A 21,991-nucleotide genomic window follows, 5' to 3' on the forward strand; every position below is an offset into this window, starting at 1 on the left:
ACATTGTTTTTTCCCCCCTTTTCTTAGCCAGGGCATGACTGTGTATCTGAAGCATTTGATAATTGAACATCACACACTTTTCAAACTGCTGTACCCACATAACTTAATACCCAAACACCACTTTATGATACATTACCCAGCATGCATAAGACAAATCGGTCCTTTATTACATATGTGGAGCATGAGGTATGAGGCAAGGCACAAAAACTTCAAGAACATTACCAAGTCCCTTGCCAAAAAACACCAATTTGCTATAGGCCATCACTGGGAGACATCACCATTGTGACATACTGAGAATGAACCGATGAAAGCATATTTCCTGAGTGATTTTACTGGTGGTGAGGAGTTGGCAGCGTCACTTCAGGTCACTATGCAGAAAGCCATTTACTCTACCAGCTGGGTTAAGATGGATGGCATGGAGTACAGTGAAGGACTGTTAGTTTGCTGTAAAATGAAGCATGAAATGCTAAGATCATTGTGGTTGACAATAATGTACACCTATTGCTGGACAAGTTGCATACTGATAATTTCAGTGAACATTACCATGCATTCACTGTGTTTGATGGTGTTGAAGACAAAGTTGTTGATCTGATATTTTATAAGCCTTTTGTCCTTCAAAGTGCTTATGGTGCTGTTGAGAGCCTTTATGTTCCTTTGTTTGACATGATTGAGTAATAGTCAGAAAATTGCATACCTAGTCTTAGGACTTCCACTTGTGTTAAATAGCAAATACTCTTATTCTGATATTGTAATGTACTGATGCGCCTGTGATGCACTGTTTTCATTTTAATGTGCCTGTGATGCATTGTTTTCACTGTGATGTGACTGTGATGCACTGATTTCATTCTGATGCGCCTGTGATGCATTTACATTTACATGTACGTCATGTAGCAGACGCTCTTATCCAGAGCGACTTACAAATAGGTGCCACTTTACAATGTTTTTATTTTTTTATTTTTTTTATTTTTTGGGGGGGTAGAAGGATTACTTTATCCTATCCCAGGTATTCCTTAAAGAGGTGGGGGTTTCAAATGTCTCCGGAAGGTGGTGAGTGACTCCGCTGTCCTGGCGTCGTGAGGGGAGCTTGTTCCACCATTGGGGTGCCAGAGCAGCGAACAGTTTTGACTGGGCTGAGCGGGAACTATGCTTCCGCAGAGATAGGGAGCCAGCAGGCCAGAGGTGGATGAACGCAGTGCCCTCGTTTGGGTGTAGGGACTGATCAGAGCCTGAAGGTACGGAGGTGCTGTTCCCCTCACAGCTCCGTAGGCAAGCACCATGGTCTTGTAGCAGATGCGAGCTTCAACTGGAAGCCAGTGGAGTGTGCGGAGGAGCGGGGTGACGTGAGAGAACTTGGGAAGGTTGAACACCAGACGGGCTGCGGCATTCTGGATGAGTTGTAGGGGTTTAATGGCACAGGCAGGGAGACCAGCCAACAGCGAGTTGCAGTAATCCAGACGGGAGATGACAAGTGCCTGGATTAGGACCTGTGCCGCTTCCTGTGTAAGGCGGGGTCGTACTCTCCGAATGTTGTAAAGCATGAACCTACAGGATCGGGTCACCGCCTTGATGTTAGCGGAGAACGACAGGGTGATGCACTGTTTTCACTGTGATGCGCCTGTGATGCACTGTTTTCACTGTGATGTGCCTGTGATGCACTGATTTCATTCTGATGTGCCTGTGATGCACTGATTTGTGGCCTAAATAAATTAAACAAAGCAGAGTCACTACTCTTGTAACGGATCCTTTATTGCTCCTGTTGAACTCACCTACTACTTGCAGGCTTGATTTATGAGTGGGAGAGAACCAGACAAAAAATGGTTCTTTCCTAGTGTGAATATTTAGCACTTCCTGGTGTCAATTCAGCTACAGGATGCATTCTGAAAGGTGTTGCTGCTTAATACTGAGGGTGTTGGAAAAAACCACTCCCATGGGTCATTTGAACATCTGTAGTGTTATATTTTAACACTCAGTGTTTCAATATTAACATTACAAAAAGTGATATGACCACTGAGTGGACCTATATAAATACTGGACGAGTGTTCAAATTAACACGACTGGTGTTAAATTAACACTTTCAAATTTGCTGTGTAGGTATGCATCTGTTGGTCACAGATACGTTTTTAAAAATGTAGGGGCGTGGGTCAGAAAACCGGTCAGTATCTGGTCTGAACACCATTTGCCTCATACACAGTGACACATCTCCTTCGTGTAGAGTTGATCAGGCTTTTGATTGTGGCCTGTGAAATATTGTCCCACTTTTCAATGGCTGTGCGAAGTTGCTGGATATTAGCGGGAACTGGAACACGCTGTCGTACACGTCGATCCACAGAATCCCAAACATGCTCAAAGGGTGACATATCTGATGAGTATGCAGGCCATGGAAGAACATGAGGTGATGGTGGCGGATGAATGGCACGACAATGGGCCTCAGGATCTCATCTCGGTGCAATCAAATTGCCATAGATAAAATCGAATTCTGTTCATTGTAAGTAGCTGATGCCTGGTGTTCTGGACCTGTTAGTTGTTTTAGCACCCCCTAGTGGTAGTTTAAGTACAACAGTGCAGAATTTACCTGTTTGTGTCATGTGACAGGAAGCAGTTCCAGAAGGGAAGCAATTTGAAAGATTTGCAAGTTACAGTCCTTCAACATCCTTCTTTATAAGCTTTGTAAGATGCAATGTCTGTAAGTACATTTGTTTATTAACACGATGAATGTTTATCGACCATTGTTTTGTTTCTGTAAGTATTACAAATGTAGTTAGCTTTTAGCTACTTAGCATCAACTTCTGTGCTGTTTCTCCATAGTGGGGACACCTAGCTTAGCAATATCAAGCATACATTTGCATTTTAGTAACTTTATTTCGTACATTTAGTACAGTTATTGTGTAAGACATTCTGTGCTCTATGTCTTTAACTGAAACATGTCCTTTTGCATTTGTTGCAGTTTCACACTGTTACTCAAGTAAACTTCCATAACGGCACCCAGCTTCTCATGGAGTTATTTGAATCAGTGTTTAGCTAACGGGATAGCTGGATAAGAGCTACTGTACATTTAGCGAGTCCAGTATACCTGCCCATACCATAACCCCACCACCACCACGGGGCACTCTGTTCACAATGTTGACATCAGCAAAACGCTCACCCACACAACGCCATACTGTCTGCCATCTGCCCGGTACAGTTGAAACCGGGATTCATCTGAAGAGCACACTTTTCCAGCGTGCCAGTGGCCATCGAAAGTGAGCATTTGCCCACTGAAGTGGGTTACGTCGCCGAACTGCAGTCAGGTCAAGACCCTGGTGAGGACGACGAGCACGAAGATGAGTTTCCCTGAGACAGTTTGTGGAGAAATTCTTGGGTTGTGCAAACTCACAGTTTCATCAGCTGTCCGCGTGGCTGGTCTCAGGTGAGGAAGCCAGATATGAAGGTCCTGGGCTGGTGTGGTTACACATGGTCTGCGGTTGTGAGGCCGGTTGGACATATAGCCAAATTCTTAAAAACAACGTTGGAGGCGGCTTATGGTAGAGAAATTGACATTAAATTATATGGCAACAGCTCTGGGGGGCATTCCTGCAGTCAGCATGCCAATTTCATGCTCCCTCAAAACTTGACACATCTGTGGCATTGTGTTGTGTGACAAAACTGCACATTTTAGAGTTGCCTTTTATTGTCCCCAGCACAAGATACACCTGTGTAATGATCATGCTGTTTAATCAGCTTCTTGATATGCCACACCTCTCAGCTGGATGGATTATCTTGACAAAGGAGAAATGCTCATTAACAGGGATGTAAACAGGTTTGTGCAAAACATTTGAGAGAAATAAGCTTTTTGTGCTTATGGAACATTTCTGGGATCTTTTATATCAAGTCATAAAACATGGGACCAACACTTAACATGTTGCGTTTATATTTTGGTTCAGTGAAATCGTCATCATACTTATTATAATTATAATTATTATTTGGAACGCTTCTCCTCCTACACCGTTTAAGCTAGTAACGTCATTCAAGCTTTAAAATGGCACTTAACCCTAATTGCTCCTGTAAGTCGCTCTAGATAAGAGCGTCTGCTAAATTACTAAAATGTCAAATGAATAGTGTGCTTGTGTACAACTTTTTGATATCTTTGATACTTTTTAAACTATTAAACTTTGTCCTTTTTTTGTTCATCTTCATTCACTTTCATGGCATATCCTCAAGGTTCTAAAAGGCCCCATTGTGACATCATCCCTTCCAACAAATCAGCTACTTTGACCACTTTGACAACAACTTTTTTTAAAGGTTAGAGTGTATGAAATCTTAGTCTCCTTCTGTTATTCAAATCTGACGTTTGAACAAAAATATATCTTATTCCGATAAAAAGTTACAGCTGTTTTAGTAACCGTATCAACAACATTTTCTGTAATTTTCTATAAACATAAATTTGGACCATTTCTCCAGCCAGTTAGACAAAAAAATCGAGGGTATGACATCTTCATCTACTTCTCTGCTACTCAAATCTGTTCACAGAACAAAAATATTGCATATTCTACAGGTCTAACGATACAGCTGTTTTAGTAACTGCATTAACAATTTTTTCCCCAACTTTTTCCAAACAACTGCCATTTTGACCACTCTCCCAACAAGTCAGCTACTGACCACAACTACTGACAGCACAACTATTGAACCACACAACTAATGACCACAACCACACAACTACTGACCACAACTACTAAATCACATCTACTGACCACAATCAAAGAACGACTGACCATTACTACTGATCACAACCACACAACTACTGACCACTACTACTGATCCCAACAACACAACTACTGAACCACACACCTACTTACCAAAACTACTGACCACTACTGACCAACACTACTGACCACAACCACACAACTACTGACCACACTACGACTGAACCACACAACGTAGGTATCATTAACTTGATTGGCCGGGGGCAGTTTGCCCCAATTGTACTACTTTATTAAAACTGATAACAAATTTTCTCTCTAACCAAGTGGATTATTTATATTTAGGCTCCCCTACTGGTGTACATATAAAACATGTATAGATCCAACTTCATTAGATTATATACATAACTTTTTCTAAATGACAAAATATTAGATCAATGTGCCTCAATAGTTTTGTTGGAGTGACCTAAAAAGTTGAGATTTTTTGTTGAACAAGACATCCAGGGAAAGTGAAGACAAAAATGACAGTGGTTTCTGTGAGAATAACAGGAGGGGGGCATTTAAACCCAAGTCACCCTAACATATTAGCCAAGTGGGTATCTCATTAGTGGAAGAAGCACCACTTGCTACATGGGGCCATGCTGCTAGATCCAGATGGCCGGATCCTGGATGTGATGTGCGTGGATGGACGGGGAGATGGTCACCCATCATGGCGGAATCTATAGAGGGCTTTATCCAGATTTAGATGTTGCGTTTATATTTTTGTTCAGTATATTTAAACACTCACTCACACACACACTACATTGACACTCCCACACAAAACCCACATACACCACATATGCACGCACCACACACATAATACACATGTATACCCACAAACACACATACACACAGACTTTTACACGTCATTTGCTGCTGCTACTCTGTTCTCTATTTGACTAATATTATCTATCCTGATGCCAAGTCACTTTGCCCTGCCTTCATATACAGGAAATATGACATTTACATAAGTATTCAGACCATTTACTCAGTACTTTGTTGAAGCACCTTAGGCAGCGATGACAGCATTGAGTCTTCATGGGTATGATGCTACAAGCTTGGCACACCTGTATTTGGGGAGTTTCTCACATTCTTCTCTGCAGATCCTCTCAAGCGCTGTCAGGTTGGATGGGGAGCATCGCTGCACAGCTATTTTCAGGTCTCTCCAGAGATGTTAGATTGGGTTCAAGTCTGGACTCTGGCTGGGCTACTAAAGGACATTCAGAGACTTGTCCCGAAACCACTCTTGCGTTGTCTTGGCTGTGTGCTTAGGGTCGTTGTCCTGTTGGAAGGTGAACCTTCACCCCAGTCTGAGGTCCTGAGCTCTCTGGAGCAGGTTTTCATCAAGGATCACTCTGTACTTTGCTCCGTTCATCTTTCCTTCGATCCTGACTAGTCTCCCAGTCCATGCCACTGAAAAACATCCCCACAGCATGATGCTGCCGCCACCATACTTCATCGTAAGGATGGTGCCAGGTTTCCTCCAGACGTGACGCTTGGCAATCAGGCCGAAGAGTTCAATCTTGGTTTCATCAGACCAGATAATCTTGTTTCTCATGGTCTGAGAGTCCTTTAGATGCCTTTTGGCAAACTCCAAGTGGGCTGTCATGTGCCTTTTACTGAGGAGTGGCTTCTGTCTGGCAACTCCTCAGTAAAGGCCTGATTGGTGGAGTAGTGCAGAGATGGTTGTCCTTCTGGAAGGTTCTCCCATCTCCACAGAGGAACTCTGGAGCTCTGTCAGAGTGACCATCGGGTTCTTGGTCACCTTCCTGACCAAGGCCCTTCTCCCCCGATTACTCAGTTTGGCCAGGCGGCCAGCTATAGGAAGGGTCTTGGTGGTTACAAAGTTCTTCCATTTAAGAATGACGGAGGCCACTGTGTTCTTGGGGACCTGCAATGCTGCAGAAATATTTTATTACCCTTCCCCAGATCTGTGCCTTGACACAATCGTGTCTCGGAGCTCTACGGACAATTCCTTTGACCTCATGGCTTGGTTTTTGCTCTGACATGCACTGTCAACTGTGGGACCTTATATAGACAGTTGTGTGCCTTTCCAAATCATGTCCAATCAATTCAATTTACCACAGGTGGACTCCAATCAAGTTGTAGAAACATGTCAAGGATGATCAATGGAAACAGGATGCATCTGAGCTCAATTTCGAGTCTCATAGCAAAGGGTCTGAATACTTATGTAAATAAGGTATTTCCGGTTTTTATTTTAAAAAATGTGTAAAAATGTCTAAAAATCTGTTTTCACTTTGTCATCAAGGGGTATTGTGTGTAGATTGATGAGGAAATAAATGAAGTAAAAAAAAATATTCAAAGGCTGTAACATAAGAAAATGTGGAAAACGTTAAGGGGTCTGAATACTTTCCGAATACAGCACCAACTACACAAATATGTGATAGGGTCCATTATCTGCTACCTGGACTATAACAATCCCTTGAATACGGCATGTAGTTAGTTGTCAATCGTTTTAGCAGAGCTGGGGGTCTCCTTGCCCCCCAGCAGCCATATTGTGACGTTTTATTGATAACGACCTATATTCAAGGACTTTGAGACAAATGTACAGGAATTATTTTGCCATTTAATTTTTTTCACATTATTGCTTTACAGTAAAATGCATCGGTTGGATATGTCCAGTACAGCAAGACAATACATTCATATAAGTTATACAGATGTCTTCTATAATGTTTCATAGTAACTAACTTTACATTAAACATACACTACATGACCCAAAGTATGTGGACACCTGCTCGTCAAACATCTCAATCCAAAATCATGGACATTAATATGGAGTTGGTCCCCCCTTTGCTGCTATAACAGCCTCCACTCTTCTGTGAAGGCTTTCCACTAGATTTTGGAACATTGCTGCAGGGACTTCCTTCCATTCAGCCACAAGAGCATTAGTGAGGTTGGGCACTGATGTTGAGCGATTAGGCCTGGCTCGCAGTCTGCATTCCAATTAATCCCAAAGGTGTTCGATGGGGTTGAGGTCAGGGCTCTGTGCAGGCCAATCAAGTTCTTCTACACCGATCTCGACAAACTATTTCTGCATGGACCTCGCTTTGTGCACGGGGGCATTGTCATGCTGAAACAGGAAAGGGCCTTCCCCAAACTGTTGACACAAAGTTGGAAGCACAGAATCGTCTAGAATGTCATTATATGCTGTAGCATTAAGATGTCCCTTCACTGGAACTAAGGGGCCCAGACCATCCTCCACCAAACTTTACAGTTGGCACTATGCATTGTGGCAGGTAGCTTTCTCCTGGTATCCGCCAAACCCAGATTCGTCCGTTGGACTGCCAGATGGTGAAGCGTGATTCATCACTCCAGAGAACGTGTTTCCACTGCTCCAGAGTCCAATGGTGGTGTGCTTTACACCACTCCAGCCGATGCTTGGCATTGCTCATGGTGATCTTAGGCTTGTGTGCGGCTGCTCGGTCATGGAAATCCATTTCATGAAGCTCCTGACAAAGTTATTGTGCTGACAATGCTTCCAGAGGCAGTTTGGAACTCGGTAGTGAGTGTTGCAACCGAGGACAGACGATTTTTACGCGCTTCAGCACTCGGGGTCCCGTTCTGTGAGCTTGTGTGGCCTACTACTTCGTGGCTGAGCCGTTGTTGCTCCTAGACGTTTCCCGACTGGGGCAGCTCTAGCAGGGCAGAAATTTGATAAACTGACTTGTTGGAAAGGTGGCATCCTATGACGGTGCCACGTTGAAAGTCACCGCGCTCTTCAGTAAGGCCATTCTACTGCCAATGTTTGTCTATGGAGATTGCATGGCTGTGTGCTCAATTTTATACACCTGTCAGCAACGGGTGTGGCTGAAATAGCCGAATCCACAAATTTGAAGGGGTGTCCACATACTTTTATATATATAATGTATTATCATAATCATTATTGTTATTATTATGTTTTCCAATTTTCATTGTTTGACAAATGACTCCCACATCACATTGAGCTCACAGTGCATCAGGTCGCTTTCATTCAAGATAATTACATATGGTTCCACTCCGGTGTTCAGTAGTTATAATTATTAAACATTTGTGTGTGTGTTGGCAACATTTTCATAGTGCAAACAAATTGTGCAAAGAGCAAAGAAATACCATAAACCTCAATCTAATAGCGTGACAAAATGTGAAACTTCTTCACCATCAAGTGACATTTTGACCCCAATAAGAAATTATTGGAAAAAGCAACAATATACAAAATATCAACTTATTTATTATCAAAACATCATTAGACATGTTATTAATGTTATCTGAAGAAAGAAAAAGACCAACAGACTATTATTTTAGCCCAAAAAAAAAAAAAAAGTTTCCTTTATATAATGTGCAGCTTTTTTTCCAAAGTACAATTCCACATTAGTACTAAAAAGCTAATTTACCATTTTAGTATAGTATCTTTTAGTTTTCCGTTTTTGGAAGAAAATATTAATTTGTGGTAAAATTGACTGCCATTTAAAGGGGCAGTACACCAACATTTGAAATAATTTAAGTGATTTAATTTAAGTAATTCAATTCACTTTAAAAAGTGACCCTGAGAGACACTGACAAAAAATATGGCTTAGTTTTCTTTATCTACTTACCCCACAGCCAGCATTAGCATCTATGTTAGTGAAACAATGGGAGTGGTAGGGGCTATGGCAGGGTGCTTCAAAAAGCATGCCCGAATCCTTTAAGTTACTTTAAACCAAAGGGTATAGCATCCAAAATGTCATAACAAGTTGCACATAAAGTATCATACGTTTTGAGGGAGAATACACACCAATAGGTCATTATTAATAAAACCTCACAATAAGGTGCAGAGTGTTCGATTTGCCTGCTGGGGGACAAGGAGACCCCCAGTTCCGCTAAATCCATTGACAACTGCATGCCGTTTCAAAGGGATTGTTAAATACATGTTAACTATTTGGTTGTAATATCATCACCTCTTGAAGAGCATAGTCAAAACTACACATTTCAGATTATTCAGTTGAGGACATTTAGCTCTATCATCTGAGTTCGACAGCAAGTAACTGCATGCTTTTCATGATCAGTAAACATCAATTGATCATGTAATTTCAGATACGTGAGGGTAGCCTCATGATATCTCTCAATATTGGCCACCATTAATTTGATATGACTGATATAAAATAAAAGTGAACTATACCTGACAAGTATGAATGGTTTAGGTTAATTTCCCATCCTTTGTGGGGTCTGCCTGTCAAGCAGCAGAAGGGCGCATTTGCCAATGTAATGTTAGTTAGCTGATAATGTTTACTTTGAAAGCTACCAGTAGAAACGTTGTGCAGTTGGCTAAACATAGTGATAAGTAGACCTAATGTACTTTTTTCTCCAACCAACCAACAACCTAGTGAAGTTAGCTAGCATTATCACCTTTTCAACATTGTTTTTTACGTTTTTAATCATGATTGCTGCTGACAGACAGGATAGGTATTGATTGATGAACCACATCAAATTGGCTAGCTAGCTAAGAATAGATCACGTCAATATGGCTAGTTAACGAGCTAACTTTCAGGGGATAAACTAGATGGCTGTATATCCAAATATGTGACTCGTTTCAGGAAACTAGGCATATGTCGCGTCACTACTTCACAGGAGAGGCATTTGAACAAACTTTTTTTTATTTGATCAAAATGCATTTTTTGGCAGAAATGCATTCTGGAACATGTGAACTTTCATGTTTACATTTACATTTTTGTCATTTAGCAGACGCTCTTATCCAGAGCGACTTACAGTTAGTGAGTGCATACATTATTATTATTTTTTTCATACTGGCCCCCCGTGGGAATCGATCCCACAACCCTGGCATTGCAAACGCCATGCTCTACCAACTGAGCTACATCCCTGCCGGCCATTCCCTCCCCTACCCTGGACGACGCTGGGCCAATTGTGTGCCACCCCATGGGTCTCCCGGTCGCGGCCGGCTACGACAGAGCCTGGATACGACATGTGCCTTAATAACAAACTTGTATGCCATCTGTAAATACGAATAAAATTGTTAAATTACGAGCCTAGTTGGTTTAGCCACGGAAAAAGACAGGAACCTTCCCGCTAGCCATGATTGGCTGAGATAATAACTGGGCATGCCGAGAGATGAGTTCGCTTCTGTCTATAACATGAGCTGGTCAGTATGTGTAGGTAATCCTTTCTAACGCAGCATTTTTTGCTGGATACAGCACTTAGCTGTGGTATTTTGCCCATATACCACAAACCCCCGAGGTGCCTTATTGCTATTATAAACTGGTTACCAACATAAATAGAACAGTAAACAAGTATTTTTGTGTCACACCCGTGGTATATTGTCTGATATACACACGGCTGAATGCTGTTTTAGTCAATCAGCATTCAGGACCCAAACTACCCGGTTGATAATGAGGTTTATGGTAATTGTTGCACTTTTCACAATTCTTTAGCACTAAGTAAATGTTGCCTTGGGTGTATGTGGCTATGTGTGCTAATTTATTTTGTATTTTTGGTTTCTATGTATTTTTAATGCAGAGCTATGACATTTATGGTATCTGAATTCGACTTCTTTTTAAAAAGTGATTGATAATAAATGTATGTGGCAGATAACCTGATGGTATGTGTGGATGTGTGTGTTGGATGAGTTAGGATAGTCAAACAGTAGGAGCAGTGTGAGTTGCTGTGCTGTTGTTACTCTCAGGACCTGGCAACGAGGGCCCAATACCAAGGCAACCCCTAGACCCTATGCTCTATTCACTTGTGGAGATCCAAGGATTTTATTGGTATTGTAAAGTTCCCCAATGAAAAAACAAAAATCGTTGCTCAAAATAAATATAGCTCCTCCCACCAGCCTCCACTGCTAACTTGCCATATAGCTCTTCCAACATCTGTCATTTCCACTGGAACGCTGATCCAGCGGCTCTTAAATATCCCCTGTGCCAGCACAGGTGAAACTATTGGCTGACTAACGAGGTGACAGGTGCAACACATCCTGACCAACAAGGATGATTCCAATCAGGACAAGCCACACCCAAACAGAACCAACCCTCGAAATCGAGCAAAACCCCATTAGCGCAATTTGGTGAAACTTTCACAGAGCCTGGACGTTAGATGGCTATGTGGAGCTATTACTGATTGCTTACGCGTGTCAAACCCTCTCAGATCTCCACAGAGTGTATAAGGCATAGGCTCTAGGGGTCCATTTGAGATTGGACCAAGGACACGACCACACAGCTCAAAACCAATGACAAACAAAAACAAACAGAAATGTACAAAGAAAAATCAACAAACCCCCGAAAAACATTTGAAATTCTGAATCAACTCAGGTATATGCTTGTCCCTGCGGACCCAAAAAGCTGTTCAAAAAAGGATATATGTACCATGAGGTTCGAAATTATTGACACCCTTGAGATGACCGAAAATGACTGTATAAAATGTATAATTCAAATACTGAGCTATATTGTGTGCAAACAAATAATTGGGAAAATATATTCTGTTAAACTAATATACTACCAATTGCTCAGAGAAAGAGATTTGGTTTAACAAGTCATTTTATTTCTGAACATAGTAGGGTTCAAAATGTACCCCCCAAAACCTGGTTCCCTCTAACAGGAGGCTGAAACTGTGCTGCAAGTGGATGATCCAGCAAGACAATAACCCCAAGCACAAAAAATCCACAAATAAAATGGTTAATTGGCCACAAAAATCAAGATTTTGCAATGGCCATCTCAGTCTCCTGACTTGAAACCCATTGAAAACGTGGTTTGAATTGAAGAGGGCAGTCCATAAGCGCAGACAAAGGATATCAAGGATCTGGAAGGATACTGTATGTAGGAACGGTCTAAGATTCCTCCCAATGTGTTCTCCAACTCATAAAACCCTTTAGAAAAAGGCTCAGTGTCGTTATCCTCACAAGGTGAAGTATTGAAAACAGGGGTGTCAATTCTGACCCCTACCTTTTTGAGGAAATAAAATATTGCTTGTTAAACAAAATCTCTTTCTCTGAGCAATTGTATTAGTAAAAAGGCATTTTTTCCCTTTTTTGTTAGCATACAATATAGCTCAGTATTTGAATTATTTATTTTTATCAAGGGTGTCAATAATTTCGGACCCCACTGTATGTACAGTTAATAACAACCACTGAAAAGATTGAGAATGCAACAATCGTTAACAAGAAGAAAGCAATGAGAAAGCAATGAGAATCAGATCCAAATGGCACTAGTAGAGAATACTTTTTCACTCTTCTATGGGGAAAAGACCAACTGGGGGGGGTATACAGTGCAGTGGGGTAACTGCTATCAGTTGATAGTCGAGCGGGGTGGGACACACACGACACGAGTAGCATTGAGAGCATTGAGATGTGATGAGTAGGAGGGGTCGAGAGTCTTGAGGACCTGTGTGGTCACCTCCTTCCAAGAGAACGCGGCTAGTGTCAAAAACCTCCCCCGGGGGTAGCAGCTTAGGGGTCCAACTCCTAAAATGTCTGCTACTCAGGTCCATCACACACACACACACACACAGAGGAGATCTCATCTCACAAAAGTAATCTTTCCTGGAGGAGAATTTCCAGAAAGTTCAGAGGACGCTGGACTAAACCATCTGTAGCCGGGGGGTGTTTCCCAGCTTCCCGGCTGGAGTCCTTCCCCTCTGCTCCTCAGGAAGAGTTGGTGGTTGAATAATGCCCTTGTGCCAAGAGGGTCGGACCCCCCGCACACACAGAATCCCCCATTCCAGAACGTCCCATACATGTCCTCTGGCTCGGTTCCTCAGCTGTCATTCACACTAGCAAGCTCAAACGTTCCCCTAACATTATGGCATCCTCCATATGGGCCCTTCTGATTCCAACACACAGAACGCATAACATTGAGATTGCATATACAAGTACCTGCTGCCAACACAAAAAAGGAAAGACATGTTTTCATAATTAACACTCCCCTATTAAAGCAAGTCTTTCCAGCTTATTGTAGACTCAGTCCCCGCAGGCGTTTTTGCATGATGTCAAATGTCTTAGATTGCAGTAGCTTGTAGCTGCCGTTTTTTGTAAAGTGGGTGGGTAGGGCACACGCCCCTCAGCTTATCGGTGTTCGTACCGCGGAGGAGGAGCCTGCATTTATAGTCCCAGTGAGTACAATGCACTGCAGACAGAGACAGGTGTGGGCTCACGGGTGTGCGCCCCCCCCCCGCACACATAATGTACATACACTCAAAGGAAGCACTAGTTGATTCAGAATGAGAGGACGGCTTTGCTTGTTTTAAAGTGCAATATCTACATGTAATTAACATCGAGCGAACACCACCAATGGTGCCACCTACTGGAACTTCAGAGGCTCCAAATATTCCCTGATAACCAAACGGCTGTGGTTCCTTGTGACCCCTGGCATGCACAGATAAATCCGAGTGGGGGGCAGCATTGTCCCCTAGTGGTCAAAGGGGGGGTCGAGCAGACAGGAGATGAGAAGAACAGACCGATTCCGATCATCTGTGATACAATACACATTTCTCCATGCTGCTGTCCGAAGATGTCCTAATATGGACACCATTCCAAAGATGTCTTAATATGGACACCGTATCCCCCCATTCATATGACGTATCTGTCACATCTCCCCAAGATCTTGAGTGAGTTGTTTCTCTCTTTAGTGTTTTGCAGTCGGAGGGTGTGTGAGCGATATCAGTCTCTGATCGAGAAAAAAAAACAACAGCTGAACTTTCAGCACATGGGTTATAGAGTCGCCTCCATCAGCCAGACGCCATCCCTTCAAGGGGGGCCAAATCTCCTTACAGCAAAAAACAAGAAAAGCATTTTCTCAGTGCGCAATTCCTTACTGTGAAACAGGCAATGTCCTTTATGATTGCAACAAGCTCTCCTCAACATATTTCATAGTTCTTTTGAAACTCTGAAAAACTAAAACCCACATGATACAAAAAGAAAATAAAAAAAGATATGTTTACAAGTTTAACATTGTGCAGTGCTGCAAATATACATCATATGCACTCTTCTCACAGTCTCAGCTTTGAGTTGACCGCGGACTCATTTGACACAAAGATTCCTGACAAAATGTCCTTCTTAAGAGGTGATCGAGAAAAGTAAAAGAGTAGACTAGATAGAGGAGTGAAAGATGAGTGTCTGGTGCAGAGGGGTGGGACGTAGTGATATGGAAACAGGAAACGATCACATTTCGGACCATGTCAGAGGGGTCCAGGCCAGAAAGAGGAGTAGGAGAGCTGCCAAAAAAGGTTCCTCCTCCAAAGGGTGGGGGCACAAGCAGGATTTGGGGGAGAGGTAGAGATTTAGGGCGAGAAGGTGAGGTTGTGTTTTCTTCATAGGGTCTTTGGGTAGATCTGTGGTGTGGGGTGGGGAGGGGAGGAGAAGAGAAGAGAAGAGGTTTGGATTGGGGAGAGTGGGAGAAAGGGGGAGGATCAATGTTGGGGTTTACGACTAACCCTAACCTGAGGTATGTGTGGGTTGTTGTGAGAGGGAGACTGTAAATAGTGTAGGGTCCCCTTGATTCTAAAGCCTTTGAGGGCATGCTAATGAAAGCACAGTAAGACTAGAGATAGTGGGAGGGGGTAAATGGAAAATAGACTAGTCTGACAATGGGTCCAGTCTGTTGTATGTGAGAGAGGAGGACGTTTGAGGCATGGAGAGGCGTCCATCCACTCCACAGAACAAAGCCTCATGGGAAAGCGTGTCCAAGCACAGGGAGAGAAAGATTTAAAAGACAAGGAGCAGATCAAGAGGTCAACAGGTCTGTTATGACAATGAAAGGTAAGGTCAGACAGGAGATTCAGTTACGAGGTTTAGTAATGTGGTGGATGATGGTGGAGAAGGTTGTTTGTGATTGGTTGCTGTCTGAGGTTGAGGGGATGGAGCTTCCTGGTTCAGAGGTCAGCGTGGGTGGGCAGGGTCTGGCTACTCCTCCATGCACATTGGTAGGTTGACGAAGGTGAACACGTTGTACTCGATCATGATGGAAAAACACAAGAAGACAGCGTAGAGGACCAGCGTGTAGATACCCAGCTTCAGGTCCAGCTTCCAGTGGTTCACGTGGATCCCCCCCACCTGCAGAGGTGGAACACACACACAGCACACCATACTTAGGGTGTGTTCCTATGCCCAGGCGTTGCTGACGCATGCCAGATCTTACAACGCCTTGATAGGTATATTACGTCTCAGCTAACCACATCATATGTTATAGCAAACTGGTGGCCGACAGTCGATGACATGGCATTGCAACATTGGTTGATTAATGTAACGTCCGAGCAGGGGAACGCGACCCTTGTCAGAGGTACATCAGACTGTTTATACACCTGAATAGTGGCTGAAGGTTAAGCAAGAAATTACTGGCAACACTTTTGTTAATCTGTCTCTGGCACACACACACGTGCAAGAAGGCGCGTGCGCACACACGGTTTAGAATGGGACAGAAATATATACATTTATAAAATGTTCTATTTTATTTCAGCGAATGATCATTTCTGAAAGAAAAATAGGAAATGCTATTAGCTAATTGAAATTAAAAGACGCCTGTTAATCGAATAATGATTTCCATTCGTGTAATTGAGCTTATTGGACACTTTTTTCAATAACACCAATTTATCACTTGAAGCTGCAATATGTAACTTTTTGGGCGACCGACCAAATTCACATAGGAATATGAGTTATATATCTGTAATTCTCATTGAAAGCAAGTCTAAGAAGCGGTAGATCTGTACTATATTTCTATGCGTCCCGTTCTTAAGTGTCGTTTTTGTGACTCTTTACTTTCGGTTTTGTACACCAGCTTCAAACAGCTTAAAATACAATATGTGTGGCAATGGAAAATATACAGTACCAGTCAAAAGTTTGGACACACCTACTCATTCAAGGGTTTTTCCCTTTATTTTTACTATTTTCTACATTGTAGAATAATAGTGAAGACATCAAAACTATGAAATAACACATATGGAATCATGTAGTAACTAACAAATCAAAATATATTTTATATTTGAGATTCTTCAAATAGCCACCCTTTGCCTTGATGACAGCTTTGCACACTCTTGGCATTCTCTCAACCAGCTTCACCTGGAATGCTTTTCCAATAGTCTTGAAGGAGTTCCCACATATGCTGAGCACTTGTTGGCTGCTTTTCCTTCACTCTGCCATCCGACTCATCTCAATTGGGTTGAGGTCGGGGGATTGTGGAGGCCAGGTCATCTGATGCAGCACTCCATCACTTTCCTTCTTGGTAAAATAGCCCTTACACAGCCTGGAGGTGTGTTGGGTCATTGTCCTGTTGAAAAACAAATGATAGTCCCACTAAGCCCAAACCAGATGGGATGGTGTATCGCTGCAGAATGCTGTGGTGAAGTGTGCCTTGAATTCTAAATAAAATCACAGACAGTGTCACCAGCAAATCACCCCCACACCATAACACCTCCTCCATGCTTTACGGTGGGAACTACACATGCGGAGATAATCGGTTCACCCACTCCGCCTCTCACAAAGACATGGCGGTTTGAACCAAAAATCTCCAATTTGGACTCCAGACCAAAGGACAAATTCCCACCGGTCTAATGTCCATTGCTCTTGTTTCTTGGCCCAAGCAGGTCTCTTCTTCTTATTGGTGTCCTTTAGTAGTGGTTTCTTTGCAGCAATTCGACCATGAAGGCCTGATTCACACAGTCTCCTCTGAACAGTTGATGTTGAGATGTGTCTGTTACTTGAACTCTGTGAAGCATTTATTTGGGCTGCAATTTCTGAGGCTGGTAACTCTAATGAACTTGTCCTCTGCAGTAGAGGTAACTCTGGGTCTTCCATTCCTGTGGCAGTCCTCATGAGAGCCAGTTTCATCATAGCACTTGATGGTTTTTGTGACTGCACTTGAAGAAACGTTCAAAGTTCTTGAAATGTTCCGTATTGACTGACCTTCATGTCTTTTTTGTCTTTGCTTATTTGAACTGTTCTTGCCATAATATGGACTTGGTCTTTTACCAAATAGGGCTATCTTCTGTATACCCCCCTACCTTGTCACAACACAACTGATTGGCTCAAACGCATTAAAGGAAATAAATTCCACAAATTAACTTTTAAGGCACACCTGTTAATTGAAATGCATTCCAGGTGACTACCTCATGAAGCTGGTTGAGAGAATGCCAAGTGTGTGCAAAGCGGTCAACAAGGCAAAGGGGGGCTATTTGAAGAATCTCAAATATAAAATATATTTTGATTTGTTTAACACTTTTTTGGTTACTACATGATTCCATCTGTGTTATTTCATAGTTGATGTCTTCACTATTATTCTACAATGTAGAAAATAGTAAAAATAAAGAAAAACCCTTGAATGAGTAGGTGTCCAAACTTTTGACTGGTACTCTATTTCACAGCGGTTTAGACGGTACACTGATTATCTACACGATACTTGCTTCTTTTGTCACATACAGTGCCGTGAAAAAGTATTTACCCCCTTTCTAATTTTCTCTACTTCGGCATATTTTTTATACTGAATGTTATCAGATCTTCAACCAAAACCTAATATTAGATAAAGGGAACCTGAGTTAACAAATAACCAAACATACTTATTACATTTATTTAATAAAACAAAGTTATACAAAACCCAATGCCCGTGTGAAAAAGTAATTGCCCCCTTACACTCAATAACTGGTTGTGCCACCTTTAGCTGCAATGACTCCAACCAAACATTTCCTGTAGTTGTTGATCAGTCTCTCATATCACTGTGGAGGAATTTTGGACCACTCTTCCATGCAGAACTGCTGTAACTCAGTGACATTTGTGGGTTTTCAAGCATGAACTGCTCGTTTCAAGTCCTGCCACAACATCCTTTACAAAAAAATAACGTTTTGAAACTGCAGTCGACTGTAGTATTTTGGACGCAGTAATTGCAGAATAACTGCAGTTATACTGTAGTTGAACTGCAGTTACACTGCAAAATTACTACAGTAAAACAAACTTATTTTGGGCGCAGCATACTGCAGTTATATTGCACTCTGACTGCAATCTTTTTTCGTAAGGGATCTCAATTGGGATTAGGTCTGGACTTTGACTAGGCGATTCCAAAACTTCACATTTGTTGCTTTTTAGCCATTTTCATGTAGACTTGATTGTGTGTTTTGGATCATTGTCTTGCTGCATGACCCATCTGCGCTTTAGCTTCAGCTCAAAGATGGATGGCCTGACATTTTCCTGTAGAATTCTCTGATACAAAGCAGAATTCATGGTTCCTATTAAGGCAAGTTGTCCAGGTCCTGAGGCAGCAAAGCATCCCCAAACCATCACAGTCTACATGAAAATTGGTAAAAATCAACAAATTTGAAGTTTTGGAATGGCCTAGTCAAAGTTCAGACCTAATCCCAATAGAAATGTTGTGGCAGGACTTGAAACGAGCAGTTAAAGCAGTTATGCATGCAAGTGTGGGCCAAAATTCCTCCACAGCGATGTGAGAGACTGATCAACAACTACAGGAAGCATTTGGTTGCAGTCATTGCAGCTAAAGGTGGCACAACCAGTTATTGAGCGTAAGGGGGCAATTACTTTTTCACACAGGGGAATTAGGTGTTGCATAACTTTGCTAATTAAATAAATAAAATATGTATAATTTTTTTTGTTATTTGTAAACTCAGGTTCCCTCTAATATTAGGTATCAAATATACAAAAATAGAGAAAATCAGAAAGGGGGCAAATACTTTTTCACAGCACTGTATACTGAAAGTAGGTGAACTATTAGAATTTGAGCGATTTCTGCATAGTGCCTCTTGAAATCGAACGTACACACAGCAGTTTGAGACAGAACAGTAGCATTATCCATATCCACAAAACAGAACCATTCCAATAAAAAGCTAAGGCCACACAGAGGCGCAAGAACACAGATTAAATCGTATTTGCATTCATCAACTGTCCGGTTTTCTTTTTTTTCTTTTTTTGCCTGTCAACTAAAATTTGCATACGTACATTAAAAAGACGCGTGTTTTTTGTTGGACAATCTTCTCCGTTGTCCGTCATCAGTCAACGGATGACTCCCTTTGAAAAACCATTGGTTCAATTCGTAATTTTAGGAAACAAAATCTGTCTGGCCACAGCCTAATACACTGGCAGTCTTACAGTGGCCGAGACAGATACTGTAGTCTCTATACACAGTAAGACTCTGGTCAGTTGTATAATATAATACATGTATAATATAATATATGCCATTAAGCAACTTAGCCATGCGTGCATAAATGTTTTACTTATGGGTGGTCCTGGGAATCTAAAACTATCCTGGCATTACAAACGCCATGCTCTATCAACTGATTTATAGAGGATGGAATCTGCTCACCGTTAAAGCCACAGAACCCAGCAGCAGCACCACAGAGTAGACCAGTCCTCGACTGTTGATAATGACCTAGAGGGGAAGTCATAGTTAACATTACATTGGGAATATTTAAAAATACTATTAACTGAATGTATAGATTAAAGCAATATTCAAAATTATAAAAGTTGGCCCAACTCTCTAAATACATGGCTCTGGTCATATTTAACTCAAGGGGTGCATCTCAATAGTCTTAAGTGGCTTCCTCTCTGGCCAGGAGTATGCTTTATACTATTGAGATGCACCCCTAGTAGAAGTGTGGGAGAGGAGGAGAGAGCTGGAGACAGTAGGGTCAAGGACTCAATCACTCAGTACTGAAACACTTGTTATTTAGTCCTTAAAAAATGTGTTATTCCCTCTCCAAAACATGACTGATGAACACTTCCAACTCAAGCTCTCAGAGTCAAGATCACTTGACTTCATTTCAGTGTACACGCTTCCTGAAAGATGACTACTACAACTACAAGTATTTACAGTGCATATTGAGTTACAAAGTTGTACGTCAAGCAAAGCAGTAATCTCTTAGGATAGCTGTTCCCTATGCGCCAGAGTGAAGGTCCAGATCTAGGATCAGCTTCCCCACCCCCTATCCTAACCTTAACCATTAGTGGGGAAAATGCTAAACTGATCCAAGATCAGCGACTAGGGGCAACTGAACCCTACTCCGTTACCTATAGCTGTTCTTACCTCAGAGCCGTAGTTGATCGCCATGGTCTGTAGCGCCCAGGGCAACCCCAGCCCAACCAGGATATCAAACACATTACTGCCAATGGTGTTGGACACCGCCATGTCACCCATTCCTAAACAGAAATAGTTGTCATTCAAATATAAGCATTTTACATAAAAGCAACCTCCAGAATTAACTTTGAAAAGCCTTAAGACAAGATTATTGCCAAAGATGGTACAGTCCGAAGATACCTCAGTCTAGGACCATTTGTTTTTCAATGAGTAGATGCCCTTGATTTCCATCCTCACAAACAGTTAAAGGGAAATTACAGAAAGTAGAATTGTACCTTGCCGAGCAACGATGAGACTAGCGATGCAGTCTGGCACACTGGTGCCCGCTGCCAGGAAAGTGATGCCCATAATGACGTCTGGGATGCCAAGGGTGTAGCCGATGATGGTGACCTGTGACCACACACGTTACAACTGATAAGTGACCAGAACAGACAGACACAACTACCCCCCAACACACACACTGAGACTCACCATCCAGACCATGAAGTAGGAGAAGACAGCGATCCAGACAGTAGAGAGGATGAAGGAGAGCATGAAGAACTTCTCCCATCGAGGCTTGGCACAGTTGGGGATGGTGAAGAACAGGAGGAGCAGCAGGGGCCACGAAATCAGCCACTTGCACTTGCTGCTGATGCCCACTGTAGGATGGAAGGGGCAGGTAAAATCAATCACATGTATTTATAAAGCCCTTTTAATATCAAGTCAAAGTGTTTTACAGTAACCCAGTCTAGAATTCCAAAGAGCAAGCAGAAGCATAGTGGCGAGGAATAGCACCCTAGGAGGACGTACAATTCTTTCTAAAAACAGTGTTCTGGTCCGGGAAAAACTAGGTCAAATCACATTTTATTGGTCACGTACACATATTTTGCAGATGTTAATGCGGTGTAGCGAAATGTTGTGTTTCTAGCTCCAACAGTGCAGTAATACCTAACCATACAAAACAATAATAAAATATAAATATTAGAACAAGCAATGTCAGAGTCCAGAATATAAATATATATGTATTTGATATTGTGTATAGACATTATGGACAGCATATGAATAGAAAAGGTGTACGGCAGTAGTTATATAGGATGAGCCATGACTAGAATACAGTGCATTCGGAAATTATTCAGATCCCTTTAATTTTTCCACATTTTGATACGTTACAGCCTTATTCTAAAATGTATTAAATGCATGTATACCCCATAATGACAAAGTGAAAACAGGTTTAGACATTTTTGC

The 21,991-nt window shown here is 42.0% G+C and overlaps 1 protein-coding gene across 1 annotated transcript in view; it reads right to left on the bottom strand.

Moving 5' to 3' along the window:
- Window positions 1-14,130: 14,130 nt before the first annotated feature.
- LOC121552836 (sodium/potassium/calcium exchanger 4-like) overlaps window positions 14,131-21,991 on the bottom strand; it is a 71,893-nt gene continuing 64,032 nt past the window's right edge. Inside the window, exons 13-17 of the mRNA XM_041865903.2 lie at window positions 21,239-21,405; window positions 21,043-21,157; window positions 20,717-20,829; window positions 19,997-20,062; window positions 14,131-15,747 (exon numbers count right to left, since the gene is read on the bottom strand). Of these exons, the coding sequence (XP_041721837.1) occupies window positions 15,598-15,747; window positions 19,997-20,062; window positions 20,717-20,829; window positions 21,043-21,157; window positions 21,239-21,405 (611 nt within the window). The 3' untranslated portion in view covers window positions 14,131-15,597. The remainder of the gene's footprint in view (window positions 15,748-19,996; window positions 20,063-20,716; window positions 20,830-21,042; window positions 21,158-21,238; window positions 21,406-21,991) is intronic.

Source organism: Coregonus clupeaformis, chromosome 36 (assembly GCF_020615455.1).
Source record: "Coregonus clupeaformis isolate EN_2021a chromosome 36, ASM2061545v1, whole genome shotgun sequence".
NCBI classification, from domain to species: Eukaryota; Metazoa; Chordata; class Actinopteri; order Salmoniformes; family Salmonidae; genus Coregonus; species Coregonus clupeaformis.